General features: G+C 36.6%; 1 protein-coding gene across 1 annotated transcript in view; it reads right to left on the bottom strand.

Moving 5' to 3' along the window:
• ATP8B4 (ATPase, class I, type 8B, member 4) overlaps nt 1-17,139 on the bottom strand; it is a 267,168-nt gene that overhangs the window by 105,431 nt on the left and 144,598 nt on the right. The window contains exons 13-14 of the mRNA XM_011995769.1: nt 11,898-12,106; nt 2,210-2,253 (exon numbers count right to left, since the gene is read on the bottom strand). Coding sequence (XP_011851159.1) covers nt 2,210-2,253; nt 11,898-12,106 — 253 coding nt within the window. The remainder of the gene's footprint in view (nt 1-2,209; nt 2,254-11,897; nt 12,107-17,139) is intronic.

Here is a 17,139-nt window from a genome sequence, read left to right as displayed (position 1 = left end):
AGGGTTTTTTGTGTCTCTATCTCCTTCAGTTCTGCTCTGATCTTAGTTATTTCTTGCCTTCTGCTAGCTTTTGAATGTGTTTGCTCTTGCTTCTCTAGTTATTTTAATTGTGATGTTAGGGTGTCAATTTTAAATCTTTCCTGTTTTCTCTTCTGGGCATTTAGTGCTATAAATTTCCCTCTACACACTGTTTTAAATGTGTCCCAGAGATTCTGGTATGTTGTGTCTTTGTTCTCCTTGGTTTCAAAGAACCCCCAAAATTAATTGCATACGTAGGAATAATTTTTTTTAATGAGCAACGTATTTATGCAGAAAACCTGAAAATGCTTCTGAGAGGCACAAAATATGACTTAAGTAGCTTGAAATACGTGGTATGTTCTTGGATAAGAAGATTCAACATCATAAGTATATTAACACTTCTTAAGATAATCAATAAATTTAACATCATTCTAACAAAAAATCATGAGGAAAGTTTAAGCAAAACAGTTCAGAGAAATCTACAGAAAAAAAAAAAAAAAGAGCACTGAAAAACAATTAGTCTTACCAAATGTTAGAGCCTTGTCAATGTCAATAAATTTCTTTTTATTGAGATGAAGTCTCATTCTGTCTCCCAGTCTGGAGTGCAGTGGTGAGATCTCAGCTCACTGCAACCTCTGCCTCCCAGGTTCAAGCAAATCTCCTGCCTCAGCCCCCCAAGTAGCTGGGACTATAGGCATCCACCACCACACCTGGCTAATTTTTATGTTTGTAGTAGAGACAGGGTTTCACCATGCTGGCCAGCCTAGTCTCAAACTCTTGACCTCACGTGATCCTCCCACCTCCCAAAGTGCTGAGATTACAGCCATCAGCCACCACACCCAGACTTTGTCAACAATTAAAACTGTATGATACTAACATATGCATAGAAAGAAAACACATCAAAAATTCAGTAATAGATCTAGTACACAAGAGTTTGGCATGCTATAAAGGTAACATCCCAAATCAGTGAAAAAGAGGACAAGCTTTTAAATAAATGGGTAAAGTCAGTAATCACCTGGAGAAAAATATAGTTGGACTTATGCTTTACCTTCTACACCAGGATAAAATCCAAATGAATCTAAGATTTAAACAAAAAACATTAACTCTATAATGATGGTGTGCTTTATATCTAAGACATAAAACTCAGTGATGGAGGAAAAAGTGATAAACTCAACTACATGAAAATAAAATATTTTTCATGGCAAAAATACCAGAAAAAATAATCATGGGACAAATGACAAATTGTGAAAAGAATACATAAAACTCATTTCACAGACAAATACTTATTTTCCCCAATATAGAAATATACAAATTAATTTTTGTAATAGACAACCCAATAGAAAAAAATGGGTAAAAAAATTACGAACCAGAAACTTACAGAAACATAATTAGCTCTCAAACATATGAAAATATGTTGAACCTCACTTATAATAAGAGAAGTTAAAATTAGAATGAATATTGATGTACCCATTTTTCATATAATCTCACCAAAGATCATAAACTTTGATAAAACATTGTGTTGGTGAGAGTGGGGGAAATCAGACATTCTTACACTTGTTTGTGTCAGGGTAAATTGTTATAAATTCTAAAGAAGGCAATTTGCAATATTTATCAAATTACAAATGCATATATCTTTTGATTTAGCAATTCTATTTCTAGAAACAGATTCTATATTCTCTAACATGTGAAATAACATATGTATCCAGTTTTGGGGGGTTTTTTTTGCTGCATTTTCTTTACTAGAAAAATATTGAAAATCCTAAATGTCTTCATATAAATTTTGGAACATCAATATAACAAAATACCATTCAGCCATTAAAAAGAATGAGAAAGTACTTTTTTAAAACTAATCTAGAAAGATCTCCAAGATATATTGTTGAGAAAGTTGAAGAACATTATGTAAATTATGCCACCACCTATGTAATTATATTTCTCCACTATGTAAAAGGTGGGGAAATATGATTCCTTGTATCTGCACAAATATCTCAAGAAAAAAAAACAGGAGGAACTCTGTGGTTGGTTCAGTAGTATAAGAAGGAATTCTGAATCATATTAATCTATTTTTTAATGTTATGCATTAAGTATCTCATCTGGTCTTAGTGGAAATCAGGACACTAAAAGTTTACCAGTTTCTTAAAACCACATATAATTTGAAATTGAAACTAAGAATAAAATTTTATCACTTCCACACCTGAGTTATTTCAGTCTTCTGATCCAGGTCATCAGGTACTTCGCCTGACAAAACAAAAATTGAGAATTAAAAGTGAAATTGAAATTAGATTAGACATTTAGTTTTAAGGAATACACTTATTATTTATTATATCACCATTATGCAGAAATTGTCCCCCTTCTGCGTTGATCTCACTGGGAGCTACAGACTGGAGCTGTTCCTATTTGGCCATCTTGCCCTGGTCCCCCCAGCTGTGTGATTCTGTTCTGTAGTGCTCAATAGAACCATGTCCTAGGGTGGGCAAGTTCTTGATTATCTGATTAAGCTAATATGTACTTATTACAGGTATAATGGAAAATAGGGGACATTTACAATAGAAAATAAAAATCACTTCCCTTCATCCAGAAATAACTAGTATTTGTAGAATGATTTTTATTGTGTATTTTTATATACACATATATTCACATTGTTCATAAACTTCTTGTTCTTACAGTTTTTAACCATGAGAATTTCTCCTATCAATCAAATTGTTTTGAATCTTATTTTGAATCGTTGTATAGTAGCCCATGATTATAGATGTAGCATAATTTACTTTCACTTTCCCTATTGTGAGGCATTAATTTTTTTTTAATTTTTACTTGGCATTGGAAAGTTTCATACTATTTGCCAGGATTATATTTCTTATAATAATAATGAGTGACTTAAAGAAACTATCATCCGAGTAAACAGACAACCTACAGAATGAGAGAAAAATTTTGTGATCTATCCATCTGACAAAGGTCTGATATCCAGAATCTACAAGGAACTTAAACAAATTTATAAGAGAAAAAACCTGTCAACTCCCATGTGGGCAAAGGACATGAACAGACACTTCTCAAAAGAAGAATAAATGAGGACAACAAAAATATGAAAAAAAGCTTAACATTATTGATCATTGGAGAGAAAGGCAAATCAAAGCCACAATGAGATACCATCTCACGCCAGTCAGAATGGCTATTATTAAAAGGTCAAAAAATAACAGGTGCTGGCAAGGTTGTGGAGAAAGAGAACCTCTTACAGTGGGACTGTAAATTAGTTCAACCATTGTGGAAGACAGTGTGACGATTCCTCAAGGACCTAAAGGCAGAAATAACATTTGATCCAGCATTCCAATTACTGGGTATATACCAAAGGAATATAAATCATTCTATTATAAAGATACACACACACATATGTTCATTGCGACACTATTCACAATAGAAAAGACATGGAATTAACCTCATGCCCATCATTGATAGACTGGATAAAGAAAATGTGGTACATATACACCATGGAATACTGTGCAACCATAAAAAGGAATGAGGTCATATCCTTTGCCGGGACATGGATGGAGCTGGAATCCATTATCCTCAGCAAACTAACATGGGAACAGAAAACCAAACACTGCATGTTCTCACTTGTAAGTGGGAGCTGAATGATGAGAACACGTGGACACACAGGGAATACAGCACACACTGGGGCCTGTTGATGTGGGAAGGGAGAGCATCAGGAAGAACAGCTAAAAGAACAGCTAGACTTAATACCTACGTGATGGGATGATCTGTCCAGGAAACTACCATGGCACACGTTTACCTATGTAACAAACCTGCACATCCTGAACATGTACCCCTGAACTTAAAAGTTGGAAAAAAAAAAAAAAAAAAGAGTTACTTGAATCAGCCTGTGCCAGGCTTTTAAATTATCACTGATCCTTATAATAAACTTGCAAAGTGAAGATTTTCATTTCCGTTTTATGGATAAGAGAACCAAAGAATGGTTCAAAATGACATGACTAAATGAAAACTAAAGTAAGCATAGTGGGTTTTTTAATCTAAGTTCTCTCTCTCTTCGTTATACAATGCTATGAGCACCAACCACTCGACAAGCAGTTCTATTTGTTGTTTCTCTGGGGCATTGGTCTGAATCTGGAATGCTGTATGGCTGTGGTGTGGGAGGAGTCCCTGAGCTAGTGAATGAAACTGGCCTAGCACCTGGAATTTAAATCTCAAATTCACTGTGTTATGCTCTAGTGGTTACCCTGTACGCCGTCACTCTAATAAAATGACAGAAAAAAGAAAAAGAAAAAAAAATGTGTCTTTGCGTTAAATGGTCTGCCTCCTCCCTACAATAAAAGCCCATTTACAGGGCTGGTGATGAAAGTGAAGAAAAATTGCCTAAGAAGATAATATTTCTTACCCAGGAAATAGAAGATTTAGATAAATTACAGTCGAATGTTACATTTTCCCAAGGCCTGCATCTGTGATATTAATATGCCCAACTTGTATGAAAACAAGGAAAAATGATTCTGAAACATTCTGTGAGTGCTTTAGTAAGAATTTATTTTAATGGTATTGTAAATGCATTATAAATTATAATAGCATATAAAATAAGAGTCTAAAGGATCACTTAAATCTTTAAGTTACTTTCCTGCATTTCATGAGAGGAATTACAAGCTATCATGGGATTTGTGAATTTGGAGATTTGCAAAGATCTTGTGAAAGTCAAGGGCCTTCTCCAAAAATAGAACCTTTATCATAAAATATGATAAACATTTCTACAAATGAATCTTGGTCCACATGTCTGATAATTCCTTTAAGATTGCTTCCTAGAAGTGATTGTATTATTAGATCAATATGTGGCAAAAAAAAAAATCCAAAAAGTCCCCAAAATTCAAAATATTTTCAATATTCTGATTAAAAGTTTCCTATTTAAGCTACTTTTTGGGTTAAAGCAATATTTTTAGAAAGCCTCTGAAAATAATGTCCAATAGGAACTTTTTAAAGAAAGGTTCTGTTATTTACCAGTCATTATGATACTGATATAAGATTAATATATTGATATAACAATACCACTGTGGGCTTGTGGAAGTCCAGGTTGGAAATCATCTTGTCCACTACCAGAGATGGCAGGAGAGGAAACTGGGAGTGGAAGACAGCTGAGGAAACCATAATGACCATGGGTTATATGGGTGTGGGTAACCAAAGGAGGTCAAAAAGTAGGAGATTGCAAACATCAACTTCTTCTATTTCTTAGTTTTGTTCAGGGTCAAATCTTGCTTTAAAATACTTGGCAATGTATGAAGTTTCCCATCAGGGGACAAAGGAAAGGTTTTCCCTCTTTCTTGGATTTCCTTTACTTCCTGAGATTTCTGTATTGAGAAACTCACACTCAGAGTCCCGTGAAGGGACACTGGGAGACCAGAGGAATCCACAGAAAGTTCCACAGAGCCTCTGTGCTCTCAGCAGAAGTAACAATATGCAAATCGGCCAGCGCTGGGGTGACAAGGGTCACATATAAATAGAATGCTTGAAAAGCCAAATATAGAGCATGTATTCTGAGAAAAGCACACAAACAAGAAGTGGGTATTAATGAAACAGCTTATCTGGCCATTCAAGGCAGCCCTGTAAATGAATAGTAGATTCCCAAAACCATGTGCACTTACATAAACCCCAGAGCTGATAGGAATCAAGTATAAAATGCTGCCCTTACTGAGATAACTCAGATAATCAAGATCCACTGGCTTGAAATTCTCACTGCCAGCACAGCAGTCTGAAGTTGACCTGGTATGCTCAAGCTTGGTGGGGGGAGGGGCATCCACCATTATGGAGGCTTGAGTAGGCAGTTTTCCCCTCACAGTGTAAACAAAGCCAGGATGTTTGAACCAGGCAGAGCCCACCACAGCTCAGCAAAGCCTCTGTAGCCAGACTGCCTTTCTAGATTCCTCCTCTCTGGGCAGGGCATCTCTGAAAGAAAGGCAGCAGCCCCAGTCAGGGGATTATAGATAAAACTCCCATCTCCCTGGGACAGAGCACCTGGGGGAAGGGGTGGCTGTGGGCACGGCTTCAGCAGAATTAAATGTTCCTGCCTGCCAGCTTTGAAGAGAGCAGCGGATCTCCCAGCACAGCGCTCGAGCTCCACTAAGGGACAGACTGCCTCCTCAAGTGGGTCCCTGACACCCCGGGTAACCTGACTGGGAGACACCTCCCAGCAGAGGTCGACAGACACCTTATACAGGAGAGCTCTGGCTGACATCTGGCAAGTGTCCCTCTGGGACAAAGCTTCCAGAGGAAGGAACAAGCAGCAATCTTTGCTGGGCTGCAGCCTTTACTGGTGTTACTCAGGCAAACAGGGTCTGGAGTGGACCTCCAGCAAACTCCAGCAGACCTGCAACTGAGAGGCCTGTTAGAAGGAAAACTAACAAACAGAAATGAATAGCATCAACAGCAACAAAAAGGACGTCCACACAAAACCCTATCTGAAGGTCACCAACAACAAAGACCAAAGGTAGATAAATCCACAAAGGTGAGGAAAAACCAGTGCAAAAAGGCTGAAAATTCCAAAAACTAGAACGCCTCTTCTCCTCCAAAGGATCACAACTCCTGACCAGCAAGCAAACAAAACTGGACAGAGAATTAACAGAAGTAGGCTTCAAAAGGTGTGTAAAAACAAACTCTTCCAAGCTAAAGGAACATGTTCTAACCCAATGCAAGGAAGCTAAGAACTTTGTAAAAAGGTTAGACGAATTGCTAGCTAGAATAACCAGTTTAGAGAAGAACATAAGTGACCCGATGGAGCTCAAAAACACAGCATGAGAACTTCATGATGCATACACAAGAATCAATAGCTGAATCAATCAAGCAGAAGAAAGAATATCAGAGAGACTGAAGATCAACTTAATGAAATAAAGTATGAAGACAAGATTAGAGAAAAAAGAATGGAAAGGAACGAACAAAGCCTCCAAGAAATATGGGTCTATGTGAAAAGACCAAACCTACGTTTCATTGGTGTAGCTGAAAGTGACAGGGAGAATGGAACCAAGTTGGAAAACACTCTTCAGGATATTATCCAGGAGAACTTCCCCAACCTAGCAAGGCAGGCCAACATTCAAATTCAGAAAACACAGAGAACACCACAAAGATACTCCTTGAGGAGAGCAACCCCAAGACACATACTCATCAGATTCACCAAGGTTGAAATGAAGGAAAAAATGTTAAGGGCAGCCAGAGAGAAAGGTCAGGTTACTCAAAAAGGGAAGTCCATCAGAAAAACAGTGGTTCTCTCTGCAGAAACCCTACAAGCCAGAAGAGAGTGAGGGCCAATATTCAACATTCTTAAAGAATTTTCAACCAAGAATTTCATATCCAGCCAAATTAAGCTTCATAAGTGAAGGAGAAATAAACTCCTTTAAAGACAAGGAAATGCTGAGAGATTTTTGTCACCACCAGGCCTGCCTTAGCTCCTGAAAGAAGCACTAAATATGGAAAGGAATAACCCATACCAGCCTCTACAAAAACATACCAAATTGTAAAGGCCATCGACGCTATGAAGAAACTGCATCAACCAATGGGCAAAATGACCAGCTAGCATCATAATGACAGGATCAAATTCACACATAACAATATTAACCTTAAATGTAAATGGGCTAAATGCCCCAATTAAAAGATACACACTGGCAAATTGGATAAAGTGTCAAGACCCATTGGTGTGCTGGATTCAGGAGACCCATCTCATACGCAAAGACACACATAGGCTCAAAATAAAGGGATGGAGGAATATTTACCAAGCAAATGGAAAGCAAAAAAAAGCAGAGGTTGCAATCCTAGTCTCTGACAAAACAGACTTTAAACCAACAAAGACAAAAAGAGACAAAGAAGGGCATTACAAAATGGTAAAGGGATCAATGCAACAAGAAGAGTTAACTATCCTAAATATATATGCAGCCAATACAGGAGCACCCAGATTCATAAAGTAAGTTCTCAGAGACCTACAAAGAGACTTAGACTCCCACACAATTATAGTGGGAGACTTTAACACCCCATTGTCAATATTAGACAGATCAACGAGACAGAAAATTAACAAGGATATTCAGCACTTGAACTCAGCTCTGCACCAAGCGGACCTAATAGACATCTACAGAACTCTCTACCCCAAATCAACAGAATATACATTCTTCTCAGCACCACATTGCATTTATTCTAAAACTGACCACATAATTGGAAGTAAAACACTACTCAGCAAATGCAAAAGAACAGAAATCATAACAAACAGTCTCAGACCACAGTGCAATCAAAGTAGAACTCAGGATTAAGAAACTCACTCAAAACCACACGACTACATGGAAACTGAACAACTTGCTCCTGAATGATTACTGGGTAAATAATGAAATAAAGGCAGAAATAAATAAGTTATTTGAAACCAATGAGAACAAAGAAACAATGTACCAGAATCTCTGGGACATAGATAAAGTATTGTTTAGAGGGAAATTTATAGCACTAAATGCCCACAGGAGAAAGAGGGAAATATCTAAAATCGACATCTTAACATCACAATTAAAATAACTAGAGAAGAAAGAGCAAACAAATTCAAAAGCTAGCAGAAGACAAGAAATAACTAAGATCAGAACAGAACTGAAGGAGATAGAGACACGAAAAACCCTTCAAAATATCAATGAATCCAGGAGTTGGTTTTTTGAAAAGATTAACAAAATAGACAGACCACTAGCCAGAATAATAAAGAGGAAAAGAGAGAAGAGTCAAATAGACACAATAAAAAGTGATAAAGGGGATATCACCACCGATCCCACAGAAAAACAAACTACCATCAGAGAATACTATAAATACCTCTATGCAAATAAACTAGAAAATCTAGAAGAAATGGATAAATTCTTGGACACATACAACCTCCCAAGACTAAACCAGGAAGAAGTTGAATCTCTGAATAGACCAATAACAAGTTCTGAAATTGAGGCAGTAATTAATAGTCTACCAACCAAAAAAAGCCCAAGACCAGAGAGATTCACAGCTGAACTGTACCAGAAATACAAACAGGGGCTGGTACCATTCCTTCTGAAACTATTCTAAACAATAGAAAAAGAAAAACTCCTCCTTAACTCATTTTATCAGGCCAGCCTCATCCTGATACCAAAACCAGGAAGAGACACAACAAAAAAAGAAAATTTCAGGCCAATATCCCTGATGAACATCCGTGCGAAAATCCTCAGTAAAATACTGGCAAACCAAATCCACCAGCACGCCCAAAAGCTTATTTACCACGATCAAGTTGGCTTCATCACTGAGATGTAAGGCTGATTCAATATAGGTAAATCAATAAACATAATCCATCACATAAACAGAACCAATGATTAAAACCACATATTATCTCAACAGATGCAGAAAAGGCCTTTGATAAAATTCAGCACCCCTTCATGCTAAAATCTCTCAATAAACTAGGTATTAAGGGAATATATCTCAAAATAATAAGAGCTATTTATGACAAACCCACAGTCGATATCATACTGAATGGGCAAAAGCTGGAAACATTCCCTTTGAAAACCGGCACAAGACAAGGATGCCCTCTCTCGCCACTTCTGTTCAACATAGTATTGGAAGTTCTGACCAGGGCAACCAGGCAAGACAAAGAAATAAAGTGTATTCAAATAGGAAGAGGGGAAATCAAATTGTCTCTGTTTGCAGATGACATGATTGTATATTTAGAAAACCCCATCGTCTCAGCCCAAAATCTCCTTAAGCTGACAAGCAACTTCAGCAAAGTTTCAAGATACAAAATCAATGTGCAAAAATTACAAGCATTCCTATACACCAATAATAGACAGAAAGCCAAATGATGAGTAAACTCCCATTCACAATAGCTACAAAGAAAATAAAATACCTAGAAATATACGAACAAGGGATATGAAGGACCTCTTCAAGGAGAACTACAAACCACTGTTCTAGGACATAAGAGAGGACACAAACAATGGGAAAACATCCCATGCTTGTGGATGGGAAGAATCAATATTGTGAAAATGGCCATACTGCCCAAAGTAATTTACAGATTCAGTGCTAACCCCATCAAGCTACCATTGACTTTCTTCACAGAATTAGAAAAAACTACTTTAAACTTCATATGGAACCAAAAAAGAGCCCATATAGCCAAGACAATCCTAAGCATAAAGAACAAAGCTGGAGGCATTATGCTACCTGACTTCAAACTATACTACAAGGCTACAGCAACCAAAACAGCATGGTACTGCTACCAAAAGAGATATATAGACCAATTGAACAGAACAGAGGCCTCAGAAATAACGCCATACACCTGCAACTATCTGATCTTTGACAAACCTGACAAAAACAAGCAATGGAGAAAGGATTCCCTACTTAATAAACGGTGTTGGGAAAACTGGCTAGCCATATGCAGAAAACTGAAACTGGACCCCTTCCTTACACCTTATACAAAAATTAATTCAAGATGGATTAAAGACTTAAAAATAAGACCTAAAACCATAAAAATTCTAGAAGAAAACCTAGGCAATACCATTCAGGACATAGGCATGGGCAAAGACTTCATGACTAAAACACCAAAAGCAATGGCAACAAAAGCCAAAATTGACAAATGGAACCTAATTAAAGAGCTTTGGCACAGCAAAAGAAACTATCATCAGAGTGAAGAGGCAACCTACAGAATGGAAGTAAATTTTTCAATCTATCCATCTGACAAAGGACTAATATCCAGAATCTACAAGGAACTTAAACTTACAAGAAAAAAACAAACAACATCATCAAAAAGTGGGCAAAGGATATGAACAGACACTTCTCAAAAGAAGACATTTATGCAGCCAACAGACACATGAAAAAATGCCCATCATCACTGGCCGTCAGAGAAATGCAAATCAAAACCACAATAAGATACCATCTCATACCAGTTAGAATAGTGATTATTAAAAAGTCAGGAAACAACAGGTGCTGGAGAGGATGTGGAGAAATAGGAATGCTTTTACACTGTTGGTGGGAGTGTAAATTAGTTCAACCATTGTGGAAGACACTATGGCAATTCCTCAAGATCTAGAACCAGAAATACCATTTGACTCAGCAATTCCATTACTGGGTATATACCCAAAGGATTGCAAATCATTGTACTATAAAGACACATGCACACATATGTTTATTGTAGCACTATTCATAATAGCAAAGATTTGGAACCAACCCAAATGCCCATCAATGATAGACTGGATAAAGAAAATACAGCACATATACACCATGAAATACTATGCAGCCATAAAAAAGGATGATTCATGTCCTTTGCAGAGACTTGGATGAGGCTGGAAACCATCATTCTCAGCAAACTAACACAGGAAAAGATAACCAAACACTGCATGTTCTCACTCATAAGTGGGAGTTGAACAATATGATCACAAGGACACAGGGAGGGGAACATCACACACCACAGCGTGTTGGGGGGTGGGAGGCTAGGGGAGCGATGGCATTAGGAGAAATACCTAATGTAGATGACGGGTTGATGGGTGCAGCAAACCACTATGGCACATGTATACCTACGTAACAAACTTGCACGTTCTGCACATGTATCCCAGAATTTAAAGTATAATAATAATAATAAAGAATCCCACAGAGCACTGAAAGGAACTTCAGAGAGTTATCTTATCTAACCCTCTTCTCTATCCATAAATGGCAATAAATCCAAAGTTTCATCTAAACTACTCAACATTTATCCAATACATATTCAATGAGAATTTACTGTCTGCCAAGCATACCAGCATCTATATGATAGATGCTGATGGTGCCCATATTAATAAGAAAGCCAGTGATTGTTTTGGATTTTTAAATTTTTTTAATGGGGTAAGTTATTTAAGAAATTGTTAAAAATACCATTAAGAGAAAGGAACTGTGTCTCTTACCATAGATTCTCCCATTAATGGAACATCTTTTAAAGGTCATGATGTTTTGAGTGAGGGTACCCGTTTTGTCGGAGAAAATGTACTCAATCTGCCCCAGTTCCTCATTGAGCGTGGTCGTCCGAGCCTCTGCAGGTGTTGCTTTTCGAGAATAATACATCTTCCGGTCCCAGTTTATAAAATAACTGTGTCCTAGACGAATTACTTCCATGCTGTCATCCATTAAAATGGAAAAAAAAAGAAATGCTCCATTAATTTCAGAACATACAATATTTTGCCAAAATAAGAAGTCTGCCAACGTCTTCAGCGTTTAGAGGAAAATGTGGATGCTTTGTCCCTAGGTCACAGGGATCTTTAGAAGCTTCTCAGCAGAGTCTGCTTATAAACCTTTCCAAGTCATTTCCTGCAACGCCATAAAACAATAAGCCAGCTTAGGATAAAGTTTTAGGGAATGTTTCATGGTTTTCTACATTAAACAGGCCCAGTGGAGATTTTGTGTGTAGCGCATTAGTTTGTGTCTCCCCCTATATGATAGGAGTGGTCCCCAACCTTTTTGTCACTGGGGGCCAGTTTTGTGGAAGACACTTTTCTACAGATCAGGGGAAGGCGGATGGTTTCAGGATGATTCAAGCACATTACATTTAATATGCACTTTATTTCTATTATTACATTGCAATATATAAACCGCTGCGCAGTTCACAATAGGGTTTGCACTCCTTTGAGAATCTAATGTTGCTGCCACAGCTCTGACAGGAGGCGGAGCTCAGGTCTGTGGCCTGGGAGTTGGGGAACTCTGTGGTAGGGGAAACTAATTATTATTGAAGATGTTTGTCTGATGTCTGATCTAAAGAAATGTGCTGTTGAGAACTTTCTCTCCAATACATTGTTTGATGTGGCTTCACTTTGCCAAAAGAGATACAAAATAGTATTTCCACGAAGCAGAACCAAACCATAACAGATACTGAGTGAAAACAGGATGTGTTGTCAAACCACTCTGCCCGTTTACCATGAAAAGAGTGTTGCATCACATTCTAATTATATAATTATGTTAATTATTACAATAATTAATTATTAATATAATTCTGACTACATTCTAGTAATCATTTATGACCTCCCAGCTCCAGAAGCAAAATTTCTATGGCAAAGTGTATGAACTCTCAATGCTCAATGTCATACATAATGTCAAACTGATTTCCAAAAACGTCATAACAACGTAAGTTTCTACCATCAGATTATTAAAAATTATCTTTCACCATATGCAAATTCAAAAGCTATGTCACTACTGTTTACTGCATTTCTTATCAATGAGTTTAACACTTTTTTCAAATTTTATTGGCCAGTGACATTTCTTCTTGGAATTATCTAATTGTTTCTGCCTATTTTATTTTTCCTATTCTGATACCGGTATATTTATTAGTGATTTGTAAGAATTCTATAGTTATTAAGTCTATTAATTCTGTCAAAAAAACAACGCAAATATTTTATCCAATTTATCATTTGTCTTTTTTTTTTTTTTTTTTATTGAGACAGAGTTCCGCTCTTGTTGCCCAAGCTGGAGTGCAATGGTGCTATCTCGGCTCGCTGCAACCTCTGCCTCCCTGGTTCAAGCGATTCCCCGCCTCAGCCTCCAGAGTAGCTGGGATTACAGGCATGCTCCACCATGCCCGGCTAATTTTTTTGTATTTTTAGTAGAGACGGGGTTTCGCCACGTTGTTCAGGCTGGTCTCAAACTCCTGACCTCAGGTGATCCACTCACCTTGGCCACCTAAAGTGCTGGGATTATAGGTGTGCGCCACTGCACCTGGCCACTTGTCCTTTTTTTTTTTTTTTTTTTTTTTTTTTAGAGACGGGGTCTTGCCATGTTGCCCAGGTTGGCCTCAAATTCCTGAGCTCAAGCAATCCTCCCACTTCTGCCTCTAGAGTAGCTGGGACTACATGTACCACCACAGCTGACTGATGGTCTTTTCATTTTATTTCCAGTTTTTTGATATGAAGTTTTCTCTTTCTAAAGGATCAAATTCATCAGAAGTTTATACTTTGTTTTATAGTTTTGTTTAGATAAGCCTTATCTATGCCAAGATTATATATACAGATATCTATATTTTAATTGTTTTTATTGATTTTTTCATAATTACTTATCCCAATTGAAATTTATGATTGAAATTGAAAGTTTGATGTACATATGAGGAGCAAATTTCAAGTTTTCCAAACAAGAAGATGTTACATCAACATTTGTTGAACAATCAATCATTTCCCCATTAAGCTGGGATGCTTTCTGTGTCACAAATAAATCATTTTACTCACTACCATCTGATTTATGGATTTCAATTTTATTCATTGATATGACACTTAATGCATCTCTTGTTTTCATTACTGTAGCTTTATAATAACTGGCAATACATAGAAGAAACAAAATCACCTTTATTCTCTTCCTCTTCAAAAACTCTTAACTATAATCACCCATTTATTTTTCCTGATAGAATCAATGTATTCATCGAAGTAAACATTTGAATAAATGTATTAATTTTCCTACAAAATTTATTTGAGATTTTGGTTAGGTCTATGTTAAACTCTTAATTATTTGAAAAGAACTGATATTTTATAAACTTAAATACAACTTCAAGGAGAAGGTCAAATCTTTTTAGGAATTCCATTTTTTAAAGTACCTCAATTAGTTAAGGAATTTTAGTTTAGTTTAGTTTTGCTTTTTCACATAGGTTCATACCATAGCCTTATAGATTTGTTCAGTCGTCCCTTGAATCCATGGGGGATTGGTTACAGGACTCCCAATCTGAGGATGCTCAAGTCCCTTACATAAAATGGCATAGTATTTGCATATAGCCTACCCATATCCTCTTGTATACTTTAAGTCATCTCTAGATTACTTATAATACCTAATACAATGTAAATGCTATGTAAATAGTTCTTATACTGTATTGTTTAGGGAATAATGATAAGAAAAAAACTCTGTACATGTTCAGTACAGATACAACCATCCTTTTTTTTTCAAATATTTCCCATCTATGGTTGGTAGAGTCCATAGATACAAAACCCATGGATACAAAGGGCAGAATTGAAACTTTTTTTTGATAGGATAAGTTTTTAAATTGTTGTTGTACTAAAATAAAGCTTTTAATTTTTGTAATGTTACTTTCATAATTAGACATAACTAAATTATCCTACTGAAAGTTTTACAGATTATTCTTATGGATTGACTAGATTTATAATCATATTATTATCTGTGTTCTTCCTTTCCAATAGGTTTATTTCAGTTTCATGTCTTATCTTATTCATGGATATTTCAGTTTCATGTCTTTGTACTTTAACAAGGATATCCAGAACAGTAGAAAATAGTTATGGTAATAGCAGGTACCATAGCTTATTTCTGATCTTAGTGGAAATTAATCCTTGGTTTCTCTCATCTGTAGAGTGAGAAAGTTGGGCTAGATGACACTCAAATCATTTCTGGTTATTAAATTCTATACTTCAAGTCCTAAAAGTACATGACATACCTACGTTTCCCTCCCCAAAAGAGGTTTGGGGCCAATTCATTTTTAACTATTTGAATGGTAGCACATTTTTTCTCCCTAACTAAAATTACACTGTGACTATGTAGAGTGTGATATGATATTAAGATACATAACTCACACTCTTTATTTATTTATTTATCTTCATGTATGGTTTACTCGTCTGCATCCCACCCCACCCCCACCCTCCATGTAAATTCCTCGCTAGCTAGTCTGATTCAGCTTTATTTTCCTTATTCCTTTCACTCAAAAAGCATTAGCACTTACAACGGGCTGGGGTAGTATCTTGCCCATCAGAGGCAGTCAATCAGTGTTGGGTGTACGAATTTTAACTCTTTAGACTCTAATTTCACCAATAGGGATATTAAGACTTAGAGAGATAAAGTGACTAACCCAACGTCACATCAATAATTAGCCACAGAGCCAAGACTAGAACTCAGGGATTTGGGAAAGCCAGTGCAGACCAGGCCTTAAGAATGGCATTATGAGGGTCACAATACAAACCATGAAGTTTTTTATTTATCTGAAAATCGAGTAGCTCCCTGTAATCTTAAACCAAAGTGAATGAAACAGAATTTGACTGTTCTGTGTTATAGTATAAGCCAATGGAAGTATTCAAAACTTATTCAAATTCCTAGAGCTTAAAAGTCTGAAGAGAAAATGGGCATCGTTTTTGTTTGGGAAAAGAGGATTCAGAAGAGCCACAGTGGAACATTCAGCTCTTTCTTTTACAATAGCAGAGAAAAGGAGAAAAATATTCAGAGTTAGCATACTCTGGCCACTTAGTGTTTTCTGCCTGAATACTCGCAGAACAGAGCTTATAATTTCACCCAGTCTCGGGCAAAACAAGCAACCCAGAAATGAACTCCTATTACTTTGGAAAGAACACTCAAAAGCTAATTCCTTGGGGAAACAATGGCTGCATTTCTTAAGATTATGTATTTTTTAAAAAACTGTAGCTGGGTCCGCCTTAACACAACAGATAAACAAATTGACGACATAGAAACATCCTACCAAAATAAATGTCCTTTCCTCGCCTGGAATTGTTAACCATTCAAAGCAAATACTGAACTTCTATCCTCAAGTGACATATGGCACTAATTTACTCTTTGTACATATTCTAAAGCCTAATAGAAGCTTTGGCAGAAGGTCTTCATCATTCTGGACAGAAATACCTGGGAGTTCTCTTTTTCTATGTCTCAATCTTTAGGACTGCGTAACCTGAAATTCCTTGGAATGCTTTTTCCCTCGAGTTAAGATCAGAATCACTGTACTTATTTGGCCAGAGAAAGGCTCTCATTTGTCTTCATAATTTCCATGCCTTACAACTAGGACAGAACTCTAGACTCTTTTTTTTCTTTTGATTTCTTCACTGAGTAATAAATCATACATAGCTTAGGGATGGAGGAAAACACTGTCCCAACTCTCAGAAGACTTCTGTCCCTCATTAGCTCACGATCCTGAGCAAATCCTCTCATCATTTTGAAAGCAGTTCAGCAAATCCTACTTCATAAGATTGTTGGGCAACATGAATGAGATAAAGTATGTGGACGTGTAAAATATAAAATGCTAAAAAAAAAGAGAAAAGCATTCACAGAGTCTTAAAGTATCATATTTCATGGTATATTACAGAACATTAGTAATTTTGAAAATTATAAGAATGCATAAGAAAGTAGTTTTTAAGTGATAAAGTATCATGCTGAATCACTTTATATATA

Source organism: Mandrillus leucophaeus, unplaced genomic scaffold, assembly GCF_000951045.1.
Source record: "Mandrillus leucophaeus isolate KB7577 unplaced genomic scaffold, Mleu.le_1.0 Scaffold497, whole genome shotgun sequence".
Classification (NCBI taxonomy): Eukaryota; Metazoa; Chordata; class Mammalia; order Primates; family Cercopithecidae; genus Mandrillus; species Mandrillus leucophaeus.
The sequence above is the reverse complement of the archived record's forward strand: the minus strand, read 5'-3'. Positions and strand labels throughout refer to the sequence as shown.